General features: G+C 38.4%; 1 protein-coding gene across 1 annotated transcript; it reads left to right on the top strand.

The window, feature by feature from the left end:
- The first annotated feature begins 1265 nt into the window (after positions 1-1265).
- gjd1a (gap junction protein delta 1a) lies at positions 1266-15354 on the top strand. Its single transcript, XM_048186961.1, has 2 exons — positions 1266-2292; positions 13222-15354. The coding sequence occupies exons 1-2, from the start codon at positions 2222-2224 to the stop codon at positions 14048-14050; spliced, it is 900 nt and encodes a 299-aa protein (XP_048042918.1). The 5' UTR covers positions 1266-2221; the 3' UTR covers positions 14051-15354.
- Positions 15355-15737: the final 383 nt, after the last annotated feature.

The following is a 15737-nucleotide window of genomic DNA, read 5'->3' as shown; positions in this document are numbered from 1 at the left end:
GTCCAGAAAAGTAAAGACATCGTTAAATATAGTCAACGTGACTACAGTGGTTTAACCTTAATGTTATGAAGTGACAAGAATACTTTTTGTGAGCAAAAAACTCTAGAATATTCTAGAATATTTTAGCATACAAATTCTGTATTTGGCTGGCTCCTTCGTCAGTATCACACGTATGCGTCGTGTTGCTCACGTGAACAGCGTCTGCTAATACTGAGCCGGCGTTCGGACGTAAACACGGAACCGCTGCTCTGCATCAACTGCATAGGAGACTGACAGGGTAGAGAAAAAAATGGTTGAATAAAGTTGTTATTTTTGTTTTGTTTTGCGCACAAAAAGTATTCCTGTCACTTCATAACATTAAAGCTGAACCACTGTAGTCACATTGACTATTTTAACCATGTCTTTCTCTGGACCTTGAATGTGGTTTTCGTTGCTTTCTATGGGAGATTAAAAACCTCTTGGATTTTATCAAAAATATCTTAATTTGTGTTCCGAAGATTCAAAAATCTTTATGTTTATTGAAATACTGTATTCTAACTGGTAAATCCCAGCATTCAGAGGTTTCCAAATATTCTGCTTCATTCATGGCAACTGTATATATACAAGCTGCTCTTCCGGATACCTGAAAAAGGCACTACGTTCATGTTTTTTTGTATCACATTGTGCTCTGTTCTGTTTCATACAAACACAACTGCCGCCATCTTGTGTCTCAATTATTGATTGTAGTGAAAATCACCTCAAAGGACTTTTTCGTTAATATTACTGTAATCTTCACTTTATTGCTCATCCAATTGTTTTGTATAGTTTTTGTAGCAGAACTTGAAGATAACATACAGGTAAAATTATAAAACATTGCCAACTCAAATACATTTTGCAATTACACTATCCCTTACTTTAATTACATGTTAACCTAAAATGTGCTTCAATAAGCCTGAGGTGTGTGATACCCATTGGGGCTTGGATATAGATGACGGGAAAAAGAAGGATAAAGAACAAAAGAGCTGACCAAAATAATAGAAGAAGAGAGATGGGGTTAGGCAGTGCAGAATCACAATTCCCCAATAACACTCCTGACACTAAATACAAGCTAAATTCGCAAAAAAAAAAAAAAAAAAAAAAAAAAAGTTCCTGAAAGTGCAGATGTCCTTATTATTAATGTGTACATAGTGAGGGACAGAATGAGAGATGAGGATTCACTCCTGCAGCACAGATAAACCTGAACAGCAGCACAAGTCAAACAGTCAGCAGAGCAGAGGAGAACGAGAGAAAGAAGAGGGGAGGGGAGAGAAGAGGAGAGCAGGTCCGGGATGAAGGGAGGGTGGGTGGCATGCTTACGGCATGTGACAGAGGAAAAGAGAGAGAGAGGAGGAGGAGGAGCAGAGGGAAAGGTATCATCAGCAGCAACAGCAGTGCAGCACAAAGACGAAAGGAACGGGGAAGGTGTGGGGAGAGAGAGAGAGAGAGAGAGAGCGAGCGAACGAACGAGAAAGAGAGAAGAGAGGCTGAGGTCTGAGGAAGACTGAACCGCAGACATGACCACAAGCTCATCACTCAACCGGACGTAACCTTGACGATCCTCATCTGCTGCTGCTGCTGCTGCCACCACACACTGGAGCACAGGCGATAGTGTGTGTGTGTGTGTGTGTGTGTGCGAGGGTGCGCTCAGGCGTTGCTATGAGATTCAGAGAGTTGCATCTTCATCCGTGTGCTCCTGCATGTGTGTTCCTGTAGCGTTCAGCTCAACTAATGGGAAAAGAGAGTCCGCAGTGACCGTCAAGTGAGTGAATGTGTGTGAGCTTGAGTTAAGTGTGCATGTGGTAGAAAAGGTCGAATAGTGTAGAGACTGTGTATTTGTAGCGCAGGGTACGATGCAAGAGCAGGTAAAGCGTCCTACACCCTGAGAGAGAGATAAAGCAGTGAATGTGGACAGTGTGTGTGTGAGAGATGCAGTATGGTTGAAGTCTCTGTGCCTCAGCATCATCAGATTTTCTGCTGCAGATGCTACACTAGCTCATCTCCGCACTAGAGCGCTACCCTGACACACACATACACACACACAGACGCTCGCACGCACAAACGCACACAGCTGCGGCTTTCGAGAGGAGCCCGAAATATCCGTTCAAAGGTCAACAGAGGGACACTGGAAGAGTTGCCGAGGGCAGAGGTCGTGACACTTCAGGCTGAAGGGCAGAGGCGGAGTGAGAGTAAAAAGCACGGCATCATGGGCGAGTGGACTATACTGGAGAGATTGCTGGAGGCTGCGGTTCAGCAGCACTCTACTATGATCGGCAGGTAAGAGCTGTAGTGCAGCACACACACCTCACAGAAGGACTGTGTCTGTGTGCATGTGTGGGGAGTGTGCAATACAAATATAAATACGCTTTATATATTAAGATTCAATTTATTTACATTAGTAAACGCAGTCCGTCTAGGTGGATATTAATTTAATACATTTTGTGAACATTTGAACAAGTTGTAAATTAATTAATAAATTAACATGAGGTAATTATAAATGGGATCTATCTATCTATCTATCTATCTATCTATCTATCTATCTATCTATCTATCTATCTATCTATCTATCTATCTATCTATCTATCTATCTATCTATCAAAATCTTTAATTCAGCAAAGATGCATTAAATTGATCAGATCAAGAGACAGTAAAGAATTTTTTGTTACAAAAAAAACCTATTTCAAATAAATGCTGTTCTTTTGGACATCAAAGAATCCTGAAAAAGATGTATCACATTTTTTACAAAAATATTAAGCAGAGCAACAACAATTTTCAACACAGATAATAAAAATAAATGTTTCTTGAGCAGCAAATCAGCATATTAGAATGATTTCTGAAGGATCATGTGACACTGAAGACTTTCAGCTTTGATCGCAGGAATAAACTACATTTTAAAATACATTACAATAGAAAACAGTTATTTTAAATTGTAATAATATTTCACAATATAATTGTTTCATGTTTGATCAAATAAATGCATCCTTGGCAGGTATCAGAGACTTCTTAAAGATATATATATATATAAACCTTGGTGATTTTAGACTGTAGCCTATACATTCCTCTCCGTCTCTCTCTTTGATGCATGAGTAAATTGTCAGTAAATCAATAGGCTGCATTATGGGCCTTAAAGACTCAGGAACAAGTGATTTTCTATTAATAGAGAGATTACAAATATGGCTGCTGAAAATGATTGGTTGATATAAAGCATATTGTAAATGTCTAGGAAGAACATTACACTCCCATTAACACACAAACGCGCACCCACCCACACTAACTGTGTGTGTCATGAAGACAGTGTGAGACTGGGAGCTTAAAATTCGCACCTTTGTATTTGTGTGTGTATGTGTGTGTGTTAGAATTGAGTAAGCATTACTCTCTGCTGTGCTCATTAACCTTAACTGCAGGTAGCCCCACATCAAGGGCACATCCTTCTCCTGTGAGAGGATGTGTGTATGTGTGGGTTGTGGCACAGAGGGCATCTACAGTAAGTGGGGTGTGTGCGGGACACTCAAGTTTATATATTCCATTTGTACACAGACATACTGAAAATAAAATTCTGTGGTTTTGAGAAGAATGTTCACATCTAGTCAATTAAATGTTACAACACAAGGATACATAAACAATTGACCAATGTCAATTTGTTGGGCATTCCATCTGGGTCGTCAACATCTTATGTTATGTATTAACTTAAGTCGTGTACTTTTCCTACTCAGTATTTTTGTTAAATGTGTTAGCTTCTCATTAGATGTTTTTTAAGCCATTTTTCCATTTAATGAAACTGCAGCCTGTAAAAGAATACTGATTTCACTTCAGGTGATGTAAAAAACTTCCATCAGTCCAGCACTGCTTTAACCAGCAGTCAGTCACTTCACATCAATCGATCACAAAACATCTGACACATAATGGAAAGCAGACTTGCGTTCATTTAATGAATCCTTAATGTGGGGTTGTCTGAGGTTAGTTAACTGTTTCATATATTATGCAACACTTTATGTGAGGGAAATGCACACACAGACATACAGCCATTTGTTATTCTATCAGAATGAAAACTTTCGACTCTATTGTTTTCTATCCTCTAACCTTAAACCGAGACCTTTCTGCATGTTTAAATTTTCATCATATAGAGGGTTTATTAAGTGATTTTTTTTCACCATTAGGGTTTTTGACTCAATTTTAAAGAACCCTTTAAGCTATATAAGGAGAAATGTCTTAAATTATTATTAATTATTATTAAATTATTCATGTTTAACAGGTTATTTAATTTTTTTCTAGTGATACAGTATATTTACTAGCTTTTTAATTCATAAATTGTAGTTAAAATTGAATAAAAGAACTAAATTAATTAATTAAAATTAAATTTATGAAATAATCTAATATGGAAACCCCTAAAAGGTTCTATATATGAATCGCCTGACAGAACGCTTTAAGGTTCTATATAGAACCTTTTCATCAAAGAGAATGTTCTCAACATGTTGGCAAAATCTGACCCACATACACATATAGACTGATGCAAATGCACACAAAATCACTTAATTTTTCAAAAGCTGGAGCTGTTTTGGAATCTGCATGGCAGTGTAGTGTTGTTGAAAACACGTGTCTGCTGATGTATGTGTGTCTCAGTGTGAGCGTGTGAGGTAATCAGCTCTGTTCCTTTGAGGTCTGATCAAGCACTTGAGGCCGGAATCATAGCGACAGAATGAATAAATGAATGAACAGATGAATAAAGCCTTTACTATCATTCATCAGCTGCTGCAATCCCTCCCTCCCTCAGAACACACATAAAGACAAACACACTGCAGCTCAGATACGCTCAGTCCCAGGCTTTATGAGTATTGACACACACACTCACACACAGTCTATTCTCTTTCTCGCAGGGAGAGAGACTAAACGGTGCTGAGCAGTTTGATCTGTCTGTACCAAGCTAATCCTGGCAAAACACTTGTATGTGCGTGCTTGCAATTGATAGATGATCTATTGTAGTTTCAACCAGTCAATGTTTTCTTTCCGCAGTTGTTTTGAGTGGTCACAACAATGTAATCTATACCGTTCACCATTTACTGTTCGGTCAGGAGAACGTTTGGGTCAGCACACACACACACACACACACACACACACACACACACACACACACACACTCTCTCTCTCTCTCTCTCTCTTTCTCTTTGCATTTCATTACTATAACACATCCCTACGTTCTATAGTCAGCGGCTATATCCATGCTGAAATCTACTAATATTCTTTCACAGATTAAATATAGAATCATCAGTCTCTCAATCTTTCATAATCTCTTGCCACACACACACACATGCACACACACATGCACACACATACTGTGCAAATGCAGATGATTAAGCGGCACCTGTGAGGTGGAAGTACAGAGAGTAATGTGGTCATAGAGAGAGTGAAATAAACAAGCCCCATATCTCTAACATTAGCATTAGCTCCTACATAATTACTTAGCAATCTATCATTAACCCAGTTCCTAAATGAAAACTTTCAGTATTTGTGTACATAATACCATTTAAAAGCTTGGGGTCAGCAAGAGTTTTTAATATTATTATTCTGGAAGGACACATTAAATGAATCAAAAGTGACAGTAAAGACATTTATGTTGTTACAAAAAAAAATCTATTTCAAAATACATGCTGTTCTTTTGAACTTTCTAATCATTAAAGAATCCTGAAAAAACAAACACCATTGCAAATATCACTAAATTAAGCAGCACAACTGTTTTCAACATTGATAATTATAATGTCAATGTTTCTTGAGCACCAAATCAGCAGATGACATAAAATGATTTCTGAAGGATCATGTGACACCAAATACTGGAGTAATGCCTGCTGAAAAATCAACATTTAAAATTAAATTTTTAAAATATATTAAAATGGAAAACAGTTGTTTTAAACATGGTAACAGTTTAGAATTCTGTCATTAATGAATAACTTCACAGGAAAAAATGAGTAACGCAATATTAAAATCCTAGTAACTTTTCACTATTAGCTAATCAGTACTATTTTTAACCTTACACAAACCTCAAAAGCTTACAATAACTTTAGTCATTACTAGAGAGTTATAATGCTTTTCACTTTAGAATACTGATCCAAATAACTAGTAATTCCTTCTGAAGGTTATGGTAATATTTAAGTCATTCCTAGTGGATCCATGATCTACATCATGCATTATTCACATTAATTATGAACCTGTATATTTTAGTTCAACTGAACACTATTACTTACTAATTCGTTAATCAGAGTTTTGTGTTAGTGATAGTAGTTACTAGAATGTTAATATTGCATTTCTCATTTGTTCCTGTGTAGTTATCATTAAATCATTAATGACTGAACAGTATTCTAAAGTGTTACCCAAAATTCATACATTCCCTGTAAACTTAACCAATGGCCTTGCTGTTTTTAGCTCCACGCTCTACTGATTGAGCTACAGTAACACTATTTAAAAGTGAAAACTATCATTTCGCAGCCCTTCATTCTCTCTTATCAAACCACGCACACATATTCAGGCATTATGAGTGTGTACAGAATGCTTTGATAAAGTCTGTGTACAAACTGTTTTCTGAAGTCATAGTCCACACGTACAGCTAACATTACCCCACATTTTCTCATCCTTTCATCTATTTAGTAGGGTTTGTCTCTCGAGAATTTATTATTTTTTTTCTGCATTCCATGTCTTTTTTTCACTCAGGATGTAGGGCATTACTAGTTGTATCGTGTTTGAAGTAGGAAGTCTTTATTGACACAGAGGAGACGCAAAGGAGAAGAAAGAGAGTGAGAGAGTTAGTGGAAGAGATAGAGAGCATATGAGGTAAATCTCTAGAGTGCTAGTCATTTGCAAACACATATCTGTCCCGGTGTCCTCATTTTCTATGTATGAATAAGTGTGTGTGTGTGTGTGTGTGTTTTTTGGGGTTTATTTAGCTATTCTTTAGCTATTCTTTGGAGACATGTGTGTCTAGTTATTTAAATATGATAAAATCTCTCTTTGAGGGCATTTGAGGACGCCTGCATTTGGAAAATCAATTCATAAAGTTTTTTTAATCCTAAAAATTCAAAAATTGTAATAAGTAAATAAATAAAAGAGTAGGGCTAGGGTTAAAGTAACAGTTAGTTTTGTATAAAAACAAAAGAAGTCTATGATGTAACAGATAACAGAGTACATATGTGTTGGTCTCTATGTGTATGATCAATTGTTGCATGAAAATAAATGAGAAAAGCATAAAAGTTCCGCACACATATTAGGCACTTCAGAGCTCTATCTGTGGAGAGGCAGGGGGCACTGGGACGCATGACAGAGGTTAGCTGTATAAAACAAGATGAGATGGTCAGCTATAAATACATGGCTGTTGTGAGTAAATGCTTTCTTACCAGGGACATTGTTTATTTGAAGAGCAAATGTGTGTTTTGATGTGGAGAAAGAGAGAAAATGGAAAGAGACACAGAATGTGAGCTGAAAATCACTGGAAAGCTCTCGAAGTTCATGAATAATAGATAACCTGCGAGATGCTGTTAGTTTTAGTAAACTTTCCTTGTTCTTTCTGATACATAAAAATAAATACAAAACTTTTGGAATGTTATTTCACCCCTATAAAACGTCTTGTTTGTGTGTGTGTGTGTGTGTGTGTGTGTGATTTTTGTCAAATATATATATATATATATATATATATGTGTGTGTGTGTGTGTGTGTGTGTTTGTATAAACTTACCATTCTTACCCCACTGTCAGATATTTATTCTTCTTTTAAGCTTAAACTTACTTTTTTATTTTTTTCATCAATTTATTTTTTTCAGAAAACAAGACTTAAAGGGTTAGTTCACCCAAAAATGAAATTTCTCTCATTAATTACTCACCCTCATGTTGTTCCCGTAAGACCTTTGTTCATCTTCGGAACACAATTAACATATTTTTGATGAAATCTGAGAGTATCTGATCCACACATTGCAGCAACGTCATTGCACCTTTTCTGCATTCGGACGTAAACAAGGAAGAGGATAAGGGTGACGTAAACATGCAATTAATGACAGAAATTTCATTTTTGGTGGAACTAATCCTTTAATATTTTAAGACATTTTGCATCTAAAAGTAAATGTTTAAGAATATTTAGATATTTGTACTGGAAAACATTTTTACATTTTCAAAAAACAACACTAAGTATGATTTATAAGCTGTTTTTCTCATGGGGACAAAATGACAACAAGGACAAGGATTTTGGATATTGCCGTCTTTGTGGGACATTTTGTGCCCATAATGTAGGGGTTACCAGGATCACGCACACACACACACGCACACACGCACACACACACACACACACACACACAAAGCCCCATCATCACAAATACACCATTCACTGTATATTACTCTGCTGCAAACTGACACGCTACACACAATATGCATGTTACTGTGCGCGCACACACACACACACACACACACACCAGGTGTTGTAAAATGAACCCTTCAGTCTGTTTTATTTCATAAATACGTTGTGTTTCTCAGTACATGCTCTCTCTCCATCTGTCTCTCCATATCTGTCTGTTTGTTTAGTTGCTTCTCTAGTCTGCCTCTGCCCATCTGCCTCTCTTCTTCCCTCCTTCCTTCTCTCACCATATTCAAGCTCTTTCTTTCTCTCTCTTTAGTTCACCTTGAGATGTCTTTCTCCGTCCCTATGTGTTTTTCATCATCCCCCATTTCCACACTAAATTTTCCTCTCTTTCTTGGTATGTAGGTTTGTGCCTGCCCTGTGCCCTTGGTACGCCTACTTGCTCTCTTTCTCTCTCTTTCCCAATAATCCATCAATCATTCCTCCCTCCCTCCTTATTGCTCTCTCTCTCTCTGGTACAGTGCAGAGTGCTGAGTGGTTCACTATGTGGTTACTATAGTAACGGCAGCAGGGAGTGGGGGATGTGCTGCTAATTTAAAGACCCACCAGGGCTGTTAGCCATTGATACAGGCACGTTAGATATTTTGTATTCTAATGTAATTATTATAATTGTTAAATAAAGGTTACACCATCTGCCATTTGAACTGAGAAACATCTCTTGCTGTTATACTACAGTAAAGTGTCATTGAGTTTGATCAAGAGTCATAACTGTCCTACTTAGCGCAGCGCAAATGTTCACCATATGTCCATTAAAACCAGCGCTAACTAGACAGCACTGAGCTAACATTAGCCTTTCTGATTCAGACTCAGAGCATAAATTATTTCTCATTATTATTTTCACATTAATTTTCTCTAGAGCGATTTCATTCACAACATTATAAACCTTTATTTGAAGGGGAAAAAAGTATATGGCATTAAATTACTGATTTTTCATCAAATTAAATTTATTCAGATATCCACAAATATCAAAACCGGTCTGTTGTGTTCTATATCTTAACATTTAGTGTTGACTGCCCATCACAATGCTAATAATGTATAAATAGCTTTGCTGAAGTAATTCTGAAAATGAATTGGGATCTCCTTCACCACTCCAACTCCACCTTTATTCATTATAATTAACTAAGTCCAGTAGGGGAAACCTGCACTTGAGACTAGAAACTAAAACCTGTTTGCCTTCATCACTCTCTTTTCTTGAGTGTGCCATCTTGTAAAATATAGTACCATTCAAAAGTGTGGGATCACTGGGGGAGTTAAAGGATTAATCCACTTTCAAATAAACTTTTCCTGATAATGTACTCACCCCCATGTCATCCAAGATGTCCATGTCTTTCTTTCTTCAGTCGAAAAGAAATTAAGGTTTTTGATGAAAACATTCCAGGATTATTCTGCTTATAATGGACTACGCCTTCCCTATTCTATGTACGGAAAAAATGTAACTGGCGGTGTGTTTGTTTCGTAAGTAGAATAGGGAAGGCGTAGGACATACAGCGTATGTTTCGCTAGATAAGACCCTAATTCCTCGTCTGGTATCGTTTAAAGCCCTTTGAAGCTGCACTGAAACTGTAATTTTGACCTTCAACCGTTTGGGCTCCATTGAAGTCCATTATAAGGAGAAAAATCCCGGAATGTTTTCATCAAAAACCTTAATTTCTTTTCGACTGAAGAAAGAAGGACATGAACATCTTGGATGACATGGGGGTGAGTAAATGATCAGGACTAATCCTTTAATACATTCAACAAAGATGCATTAAACTGATCAAAATTGATAAACATTACAGTGAAGACATTTATAATGTTACAAATGATTTTTATTTCAAATAAATGCAGTTCTTTTGAACTTTCTATTCATCCAAGAATCATGAAAAACACTATTGAGTTTCCACAAAAATATTACATTTTTTAGACTTCTTTCAAAGACATTAGAAAATCATAGTTCACTTTAGAAAATCTATTTTCAAAGTGCACATTGTTTCTACAAATTTAATGCAACTTTACTGTAGAATGGCACTATGTTAAATTACAAGGACAATCTCTGTAGAGAAACCTGCTCAAGGACACATAATTCAAGCATTGCCCCATACAACCTTTTTTTTTTTTTTTTTAACCAACCCAGATCTTCAACCACTAAGCTACACCATCCAATACGCTAAAAATAAGCTGAGGGACTTGGACTGAGGGCTATATGAATCATTCTTTAAGGATGAACAGAAAATGCCATTGTTGCAGCACTAGCTTAACACAGCTGATAGGGCCTAGATTAAATACGTCATTCACAATACTGAATGTAAAATATATGTACTTGCTCTTGCAATGTGTGTGTGTGTGTGTAAGAAGATGTATGTACTCATGCATCAAGACCAGCCTGCAATGGAATAACGTCATGGCTGGTTCTAGAACAAGGTTATTGTGAGTGAAGGACGGTCTCAGCACAAGTGTGTGTGTGTGTAGTTGTGTGCGAGAATGAGAGTTAGACAGACTGAGGAAAATTTGTGTGCTCGAGCTGCATCTGTTGAGAGAGAGAAAGTGTGCGTGAGACAGAAGGGTGGAGATGTTTCGCTCTAAATGGCACACTCACAGGAGACCCGGCTATGCGTAAAGCTTCAAGGTGTTGTACTTCTCATCAGGACACTCACGCTGTGTGTTATATGTCACATTAGTATGCTGCATGTGTGATTGTGGGACTGGTGTCTGAACTTTGTTCACGCACATCTACTCTGTTCTTATCTGTCACTATGATCGCATGAGTCTATTTTTGTGTCTAAATTTGTGTGTATGTTTCTCCATTTATTTTTCCATTGAGTACAGATTTAAACTTACAAAAAGCTGATAAGAGAGGATATAAATGCATACATGCACAGTCCAACACAAACTCTAATGATCTTGATGCAGTATGCCCCAGTTATCAACATCATGACACATATGCCTTCACACACACACACGTGAATGAATGTTGAAACATGAAAGGTGCTCTTGAATGACCTACACAGATATTTTCAGCCAGTGGCGTGCACAAAGGCGGGGGGAGGGGGAGGGGAAGAGGTGGTGATCCGAGGGGGCTTGAGCCCCTGCCCCTTTGATCGTGAAAGTGCCCTTTGCGGTCGCATCGCGGTGCCAACGCATTCCCATTTCTCCCACCTCCCGGAACGTGATTTCTACCGAGGGCAGCCGCCAATTTGGACACTTTTCCACTCGCACCGTGTTGCTTTCTTTATCACAGAAGAAGTGGCTAAGATGTAGTATTTGTCAAATAACAGAAGTTAACATGTTTCTAAAGAAACACTTTTCATTCAATACTTTCTGTAGTGCTTAATACAGTTCCTGTATGTATAAGAATAGAGTTCAACATAAGCGAATACTATTTAAATAACAATAAAGTGGGGTCTATATTTTTAGCATTTTATTTTGATAATCCCTACGCAATATAACATTAGGATCACAAGATTTTTTTGCTTTTGTGAAAACAAGTATTTGTGTCACACTACACACCTTTTGGCTGGATTTTGCAAAGACAGGGATAGCTGCAGGTCAGAGTCAGGTCAGGTGAATTACTACAACAGAAACTAACCCCTAATCCTACCCCACACCCTGATAGACAGCTTTCATGACCAATGATAAAGTCCTTTCGGCACGCCCATTACTCCAACCTGCAGATACCCAAATTTGGATTTTGCTGTTGCAGATAGATTTCCAAGGTCTGCGACAAAATCCCCGGATCATGGCAAAATCAGTGCTTGTTGCGATCGCCGATGCTCGTTAAGTATGAGCAGGTCAATGACGTGATCGGAGCCTGTCTTGAGCAGTCACAGACACTGCGATATTTTCGTGATCTTGTAGGCTGTGCAATGCAACGACAAAGTGGAACTAATCCAGCCAATCACAGTGCAGATGGTATAAACGTAAAAATCTCATAATGCATGAATTTTTTGCATGATTTTTTTTTTTTTTTTTCGCTTTTGGACAGGACTGCCTCTTGTCTTGACCAAATGTCTTGAAGTTTGTGCACCACATCAGCATTGTCTTGTGTAGTATTTGCACTGCTATGACAAGACGATGACAGGTGACAAGAAACCTTGTTGTTTAGTGTGTAGTATAAGCACCACAGCAATTCAGCTGTAGTCTTACAGTCCTGTAGTGTTAGTTTGGCCTTAGCAGAACTGAAGCAGTCAGAGTAAACATAATTCAATGTGTTCATCAAATGTCATTGTTGTTACTGGTGAGTCTAGCCATGGCATCAGTGCTGTCTCAAGTCGGACAAAATTTCAAATCAACATGTACTGTTTGAATTCAAACACACCACATGAATTCGATCACACCTAATGACTTTTTTTCAAACAGGTTTACCCATCTTCCATTGGTTGTACAAACAGATAGTCCCGCCCACATTCTCACACCACTGGTTGAACCAGTGTTACAATGTCGGGCTGGTCAAAGTAAAAAAAAGTAAACGGTTTACACTTTTTTTAGGGAATATAGGAATGTTTTAAATTCTTTTTTTGTATTGAGCTGAAATAGACAAATGTTTTTTAACTTAAAAAAAAAAGAAACATTTCAGCTTTTTAGAAATGCTAAATACCTGTTTACCTCTGCTTCTTACAGCAATTACTCATTATTTTGTCATTTTATGTGTCTGCGTTTGTGAGATAGAGGGAGAAAAGCAATTTAACAGTGTGCTATTTGTCAGTCTTCTTCAAAATGAAAAAAATGAACTCTAATCTGTTTTTCTTTTCACTTTTTCTTCCTTTCTCTCTTCAATCCTGTTTCTACCACTGCCTTCCTCTTCCTTGCCTCTTTCTGTCACTTCCTTTCTCTCCCCCAAAGGATCCTGCTGACAGTGGTGGTGATATTCCGGATCCTGATTGTGGGTATAGTGGGAGAGAAGGTGTATGAGGACGAACAGATTATGTTTATCTGTAACACGCTACAGCCAGGTTGCAACCAGGCCTGCTACGATAAAGCCTTCCCCATCTCCCATATCCGTTACTGGGTTTTCCAGATCATCTTGGTGTGCACGCCCAGCCTCTGTTTTATCACTTACTCAGTGCACCAGTCTGCCAAGCACAAAGATCGCAGTTACACCCTCCTGCACGGCCCGTACATCGACCACGGACATGGGCCGAGCCGCAAGCTCCGCAACATCAATGGTATCCTGGTGCACCCAGAAAGCAAAGATGACCGCGACTGTCTGGATTTGAAAGACATTCCCAACATTCCGCAGGGGGTCACGTACTCCAAAAGTGCCAAGATTCGTCAACAGGAGGGCATCTCCCGTTTCTACGTCATACAGGTGGTGTTCCGGAACGTTCTGGAAATTGGCTTTCTAGCTGGCCAGTACTTCCTGTACGGATTCAATGTTCCCGCCATGTTTGAGTGCGATCGGTACCCCTGCGTGAAGGAGGTCGAATGCTACGTGTCACGTCCCACGGAGAAGACAGTTTTCCTGGTGTTTATGTTCGCTGTTAGCGGGATCTGCGTGGTCCTAAACTTGGCCGAGCTCAACCATCTGGGCTGGCGGAAGATTAAGGCGGCAATCCGTGGCGTCCAGGCTCGCAGAAAGTCCATTTGTGAGATCCGGAAAAAGGATGTGTCCCACCTCTCATCTGTGCCCAACCTGGGCCGCACCCAGTCTAGCGAATCAGCCTATGTCTGACAGCGAATAGGGGAGGGGCTTAGACGAGGGTGGGAGTGGCTGTTGAGGCGACGGCCATGCCCTGTGCTGCAGACTTGACACTGCTAATTTTATGCATAGATCGGACAGGGTGAGAGAAGGGTAGGGTGAAAATAAAAAAGCAAATGAACCAGTGAGGACTGTAGAAAATCAGATTTTGGATTCTAAACTTTATGGAGGATAAAACTGCTTTTTCAGACTTTAATGATGAGCGCTTGGGAACAGAACAAGGGCTCATACTTGGTACACAAACACATTTACACCGCAAACATACACACGCACATATACTGATATCCCTGAGCCCCGCTGAACAACAAAAGTCTTCCAACAGAAAAAGAGAAATTTAAAAAACAAAATTTGCTTGATGTCAAAAGAGAAATGAAAAAGATGGAGGGACTGTTCAGCATGTGACTCAGAATCATTGTAAAATATAAACAATTTTCTCTAGGGTCAATGCTGAGACATCCCTCACATTTTGAACAGCCAGAATGAGAAAAAAAGGAGGACAACAAAAGAGTATAAAAATGTACCTCAGCACAGACTCCTCTACGCCTCTCCCCCAATTGCTTTCTTTCATATCATTTCTTTCTTTCTTCTTTCTCTGTCTCTTTCTGCATAGTTTTATAGATATAGCTGTTAAGTATACAAGGCAAGAAGAGAAAACGAAAATACATCTTCTGATAAGCCACCCCCACATTTGCCGGAGGGCCATATGAGACTCCATCCGCAAAAATCAACATTGGCACACCACAGTCCCCAGTCCAAATTCCTCTGTTTCACCAGCCCCCCAATCATTACTGTACATATCTTAGAATATTAATATTGCAACATCCATGTATTTCACACATTGAAGTGTAGCTTTTGCCATTATTTAAAGAGAATTACACATTGATTGCCAAAAAGAAAAGAAAGAAAAAGAAGAAAAAAAAAAGAAAAGAAAACAATAATTGTGTTGTTTATCTGCATTTCTTCTGTAATGGACAGGAAAAATAGTGATTTTATACTATGGGCATTTCCAGACAAAGGCATGTTACGATGCATCATTAGAATGGCTAGATAGTGTTACGAGCTGTGTATAGAAACAGACTGTTTCTTTTTTGCACCCAGTATTTTTGAGGTGTATTCTGAAGCATGCGGGAGGAGATCTATAGCTCTATGGGAATGGCAGAGAGAGTCTATACCAAGTAAGGCTCCAATGCAGCAATAATATATAAAGATATATATAAATTATAAATAAATATATGTCATAAAAATAAATGAATAAACTATTAAAGAAATAAATGAAATATAGTGCCATGAAGAGTTCTTCTTTACTTATTTGTGTGTGGACATAGGTGTATTTCCATCCAAGTGGTCATGTTGCTGCAGGAGGGTTTTTATCCAGACTGCAATCATTGCAGGCAGTGAAAGCATAAATCACAGACTCTCTCAAACCAATACATAGCACTGGATCACCTGCATAAATATAGACGAAGAGAGTGTGTGTTTTACCTTGACCAAGTTGGAAAATCAGCACACATTAAATAGGCTGACACTAATTGGGTTTCCATCTAAATGTTTCACATTTTTAAGTGAATTACTAAGAGTAACGTTTTTATCAGCTATGCACTTTATTTGAAGGACCCTCTTCTGTCGCCATTGTTGTTATGAGAATCAGCAGAAACGCATT

The sequence above is a fragment of the Megalobrama amblycephala genome, linkage group LG4, assembly GCF_018812025.1.
Source record: "Megalobrama amblycephala isolate DHTTF-2021 linkage group LG4, ASM1881202v1, whole genome shotgun sequence".
NCBI classification, from domain to species: Eukaryota; Metazoa; Chordata; class Actinopteri; order Cypriniformes; family Xenocyprididae; genus Megalobrama; species Megalobrama amblycephala.
Note: the sequence above shows the minus strand (reverse complement) of the source record. Positions and strands in the feature narration are given on the sequence as shown.

What these genes read in the sequence shown, in the direction of transcription:
- gjd1a (XM_048186961.1), top strand. Translation starts at nt 2,222, where the DNA reads ATGGGCGAGTGGACTATACTGGAGAGATTGCTGGAGGCTGCGGTTCAG. An exon ending in CACTCTACTATGATCGGCAG is followed by an intron (nt 2,293 to 13,221) that starts GTAAGAGCTGTA and finishes TCTCCCCCAAAG; the next exon opens with GATCCTGCTGACAGTGGTGG.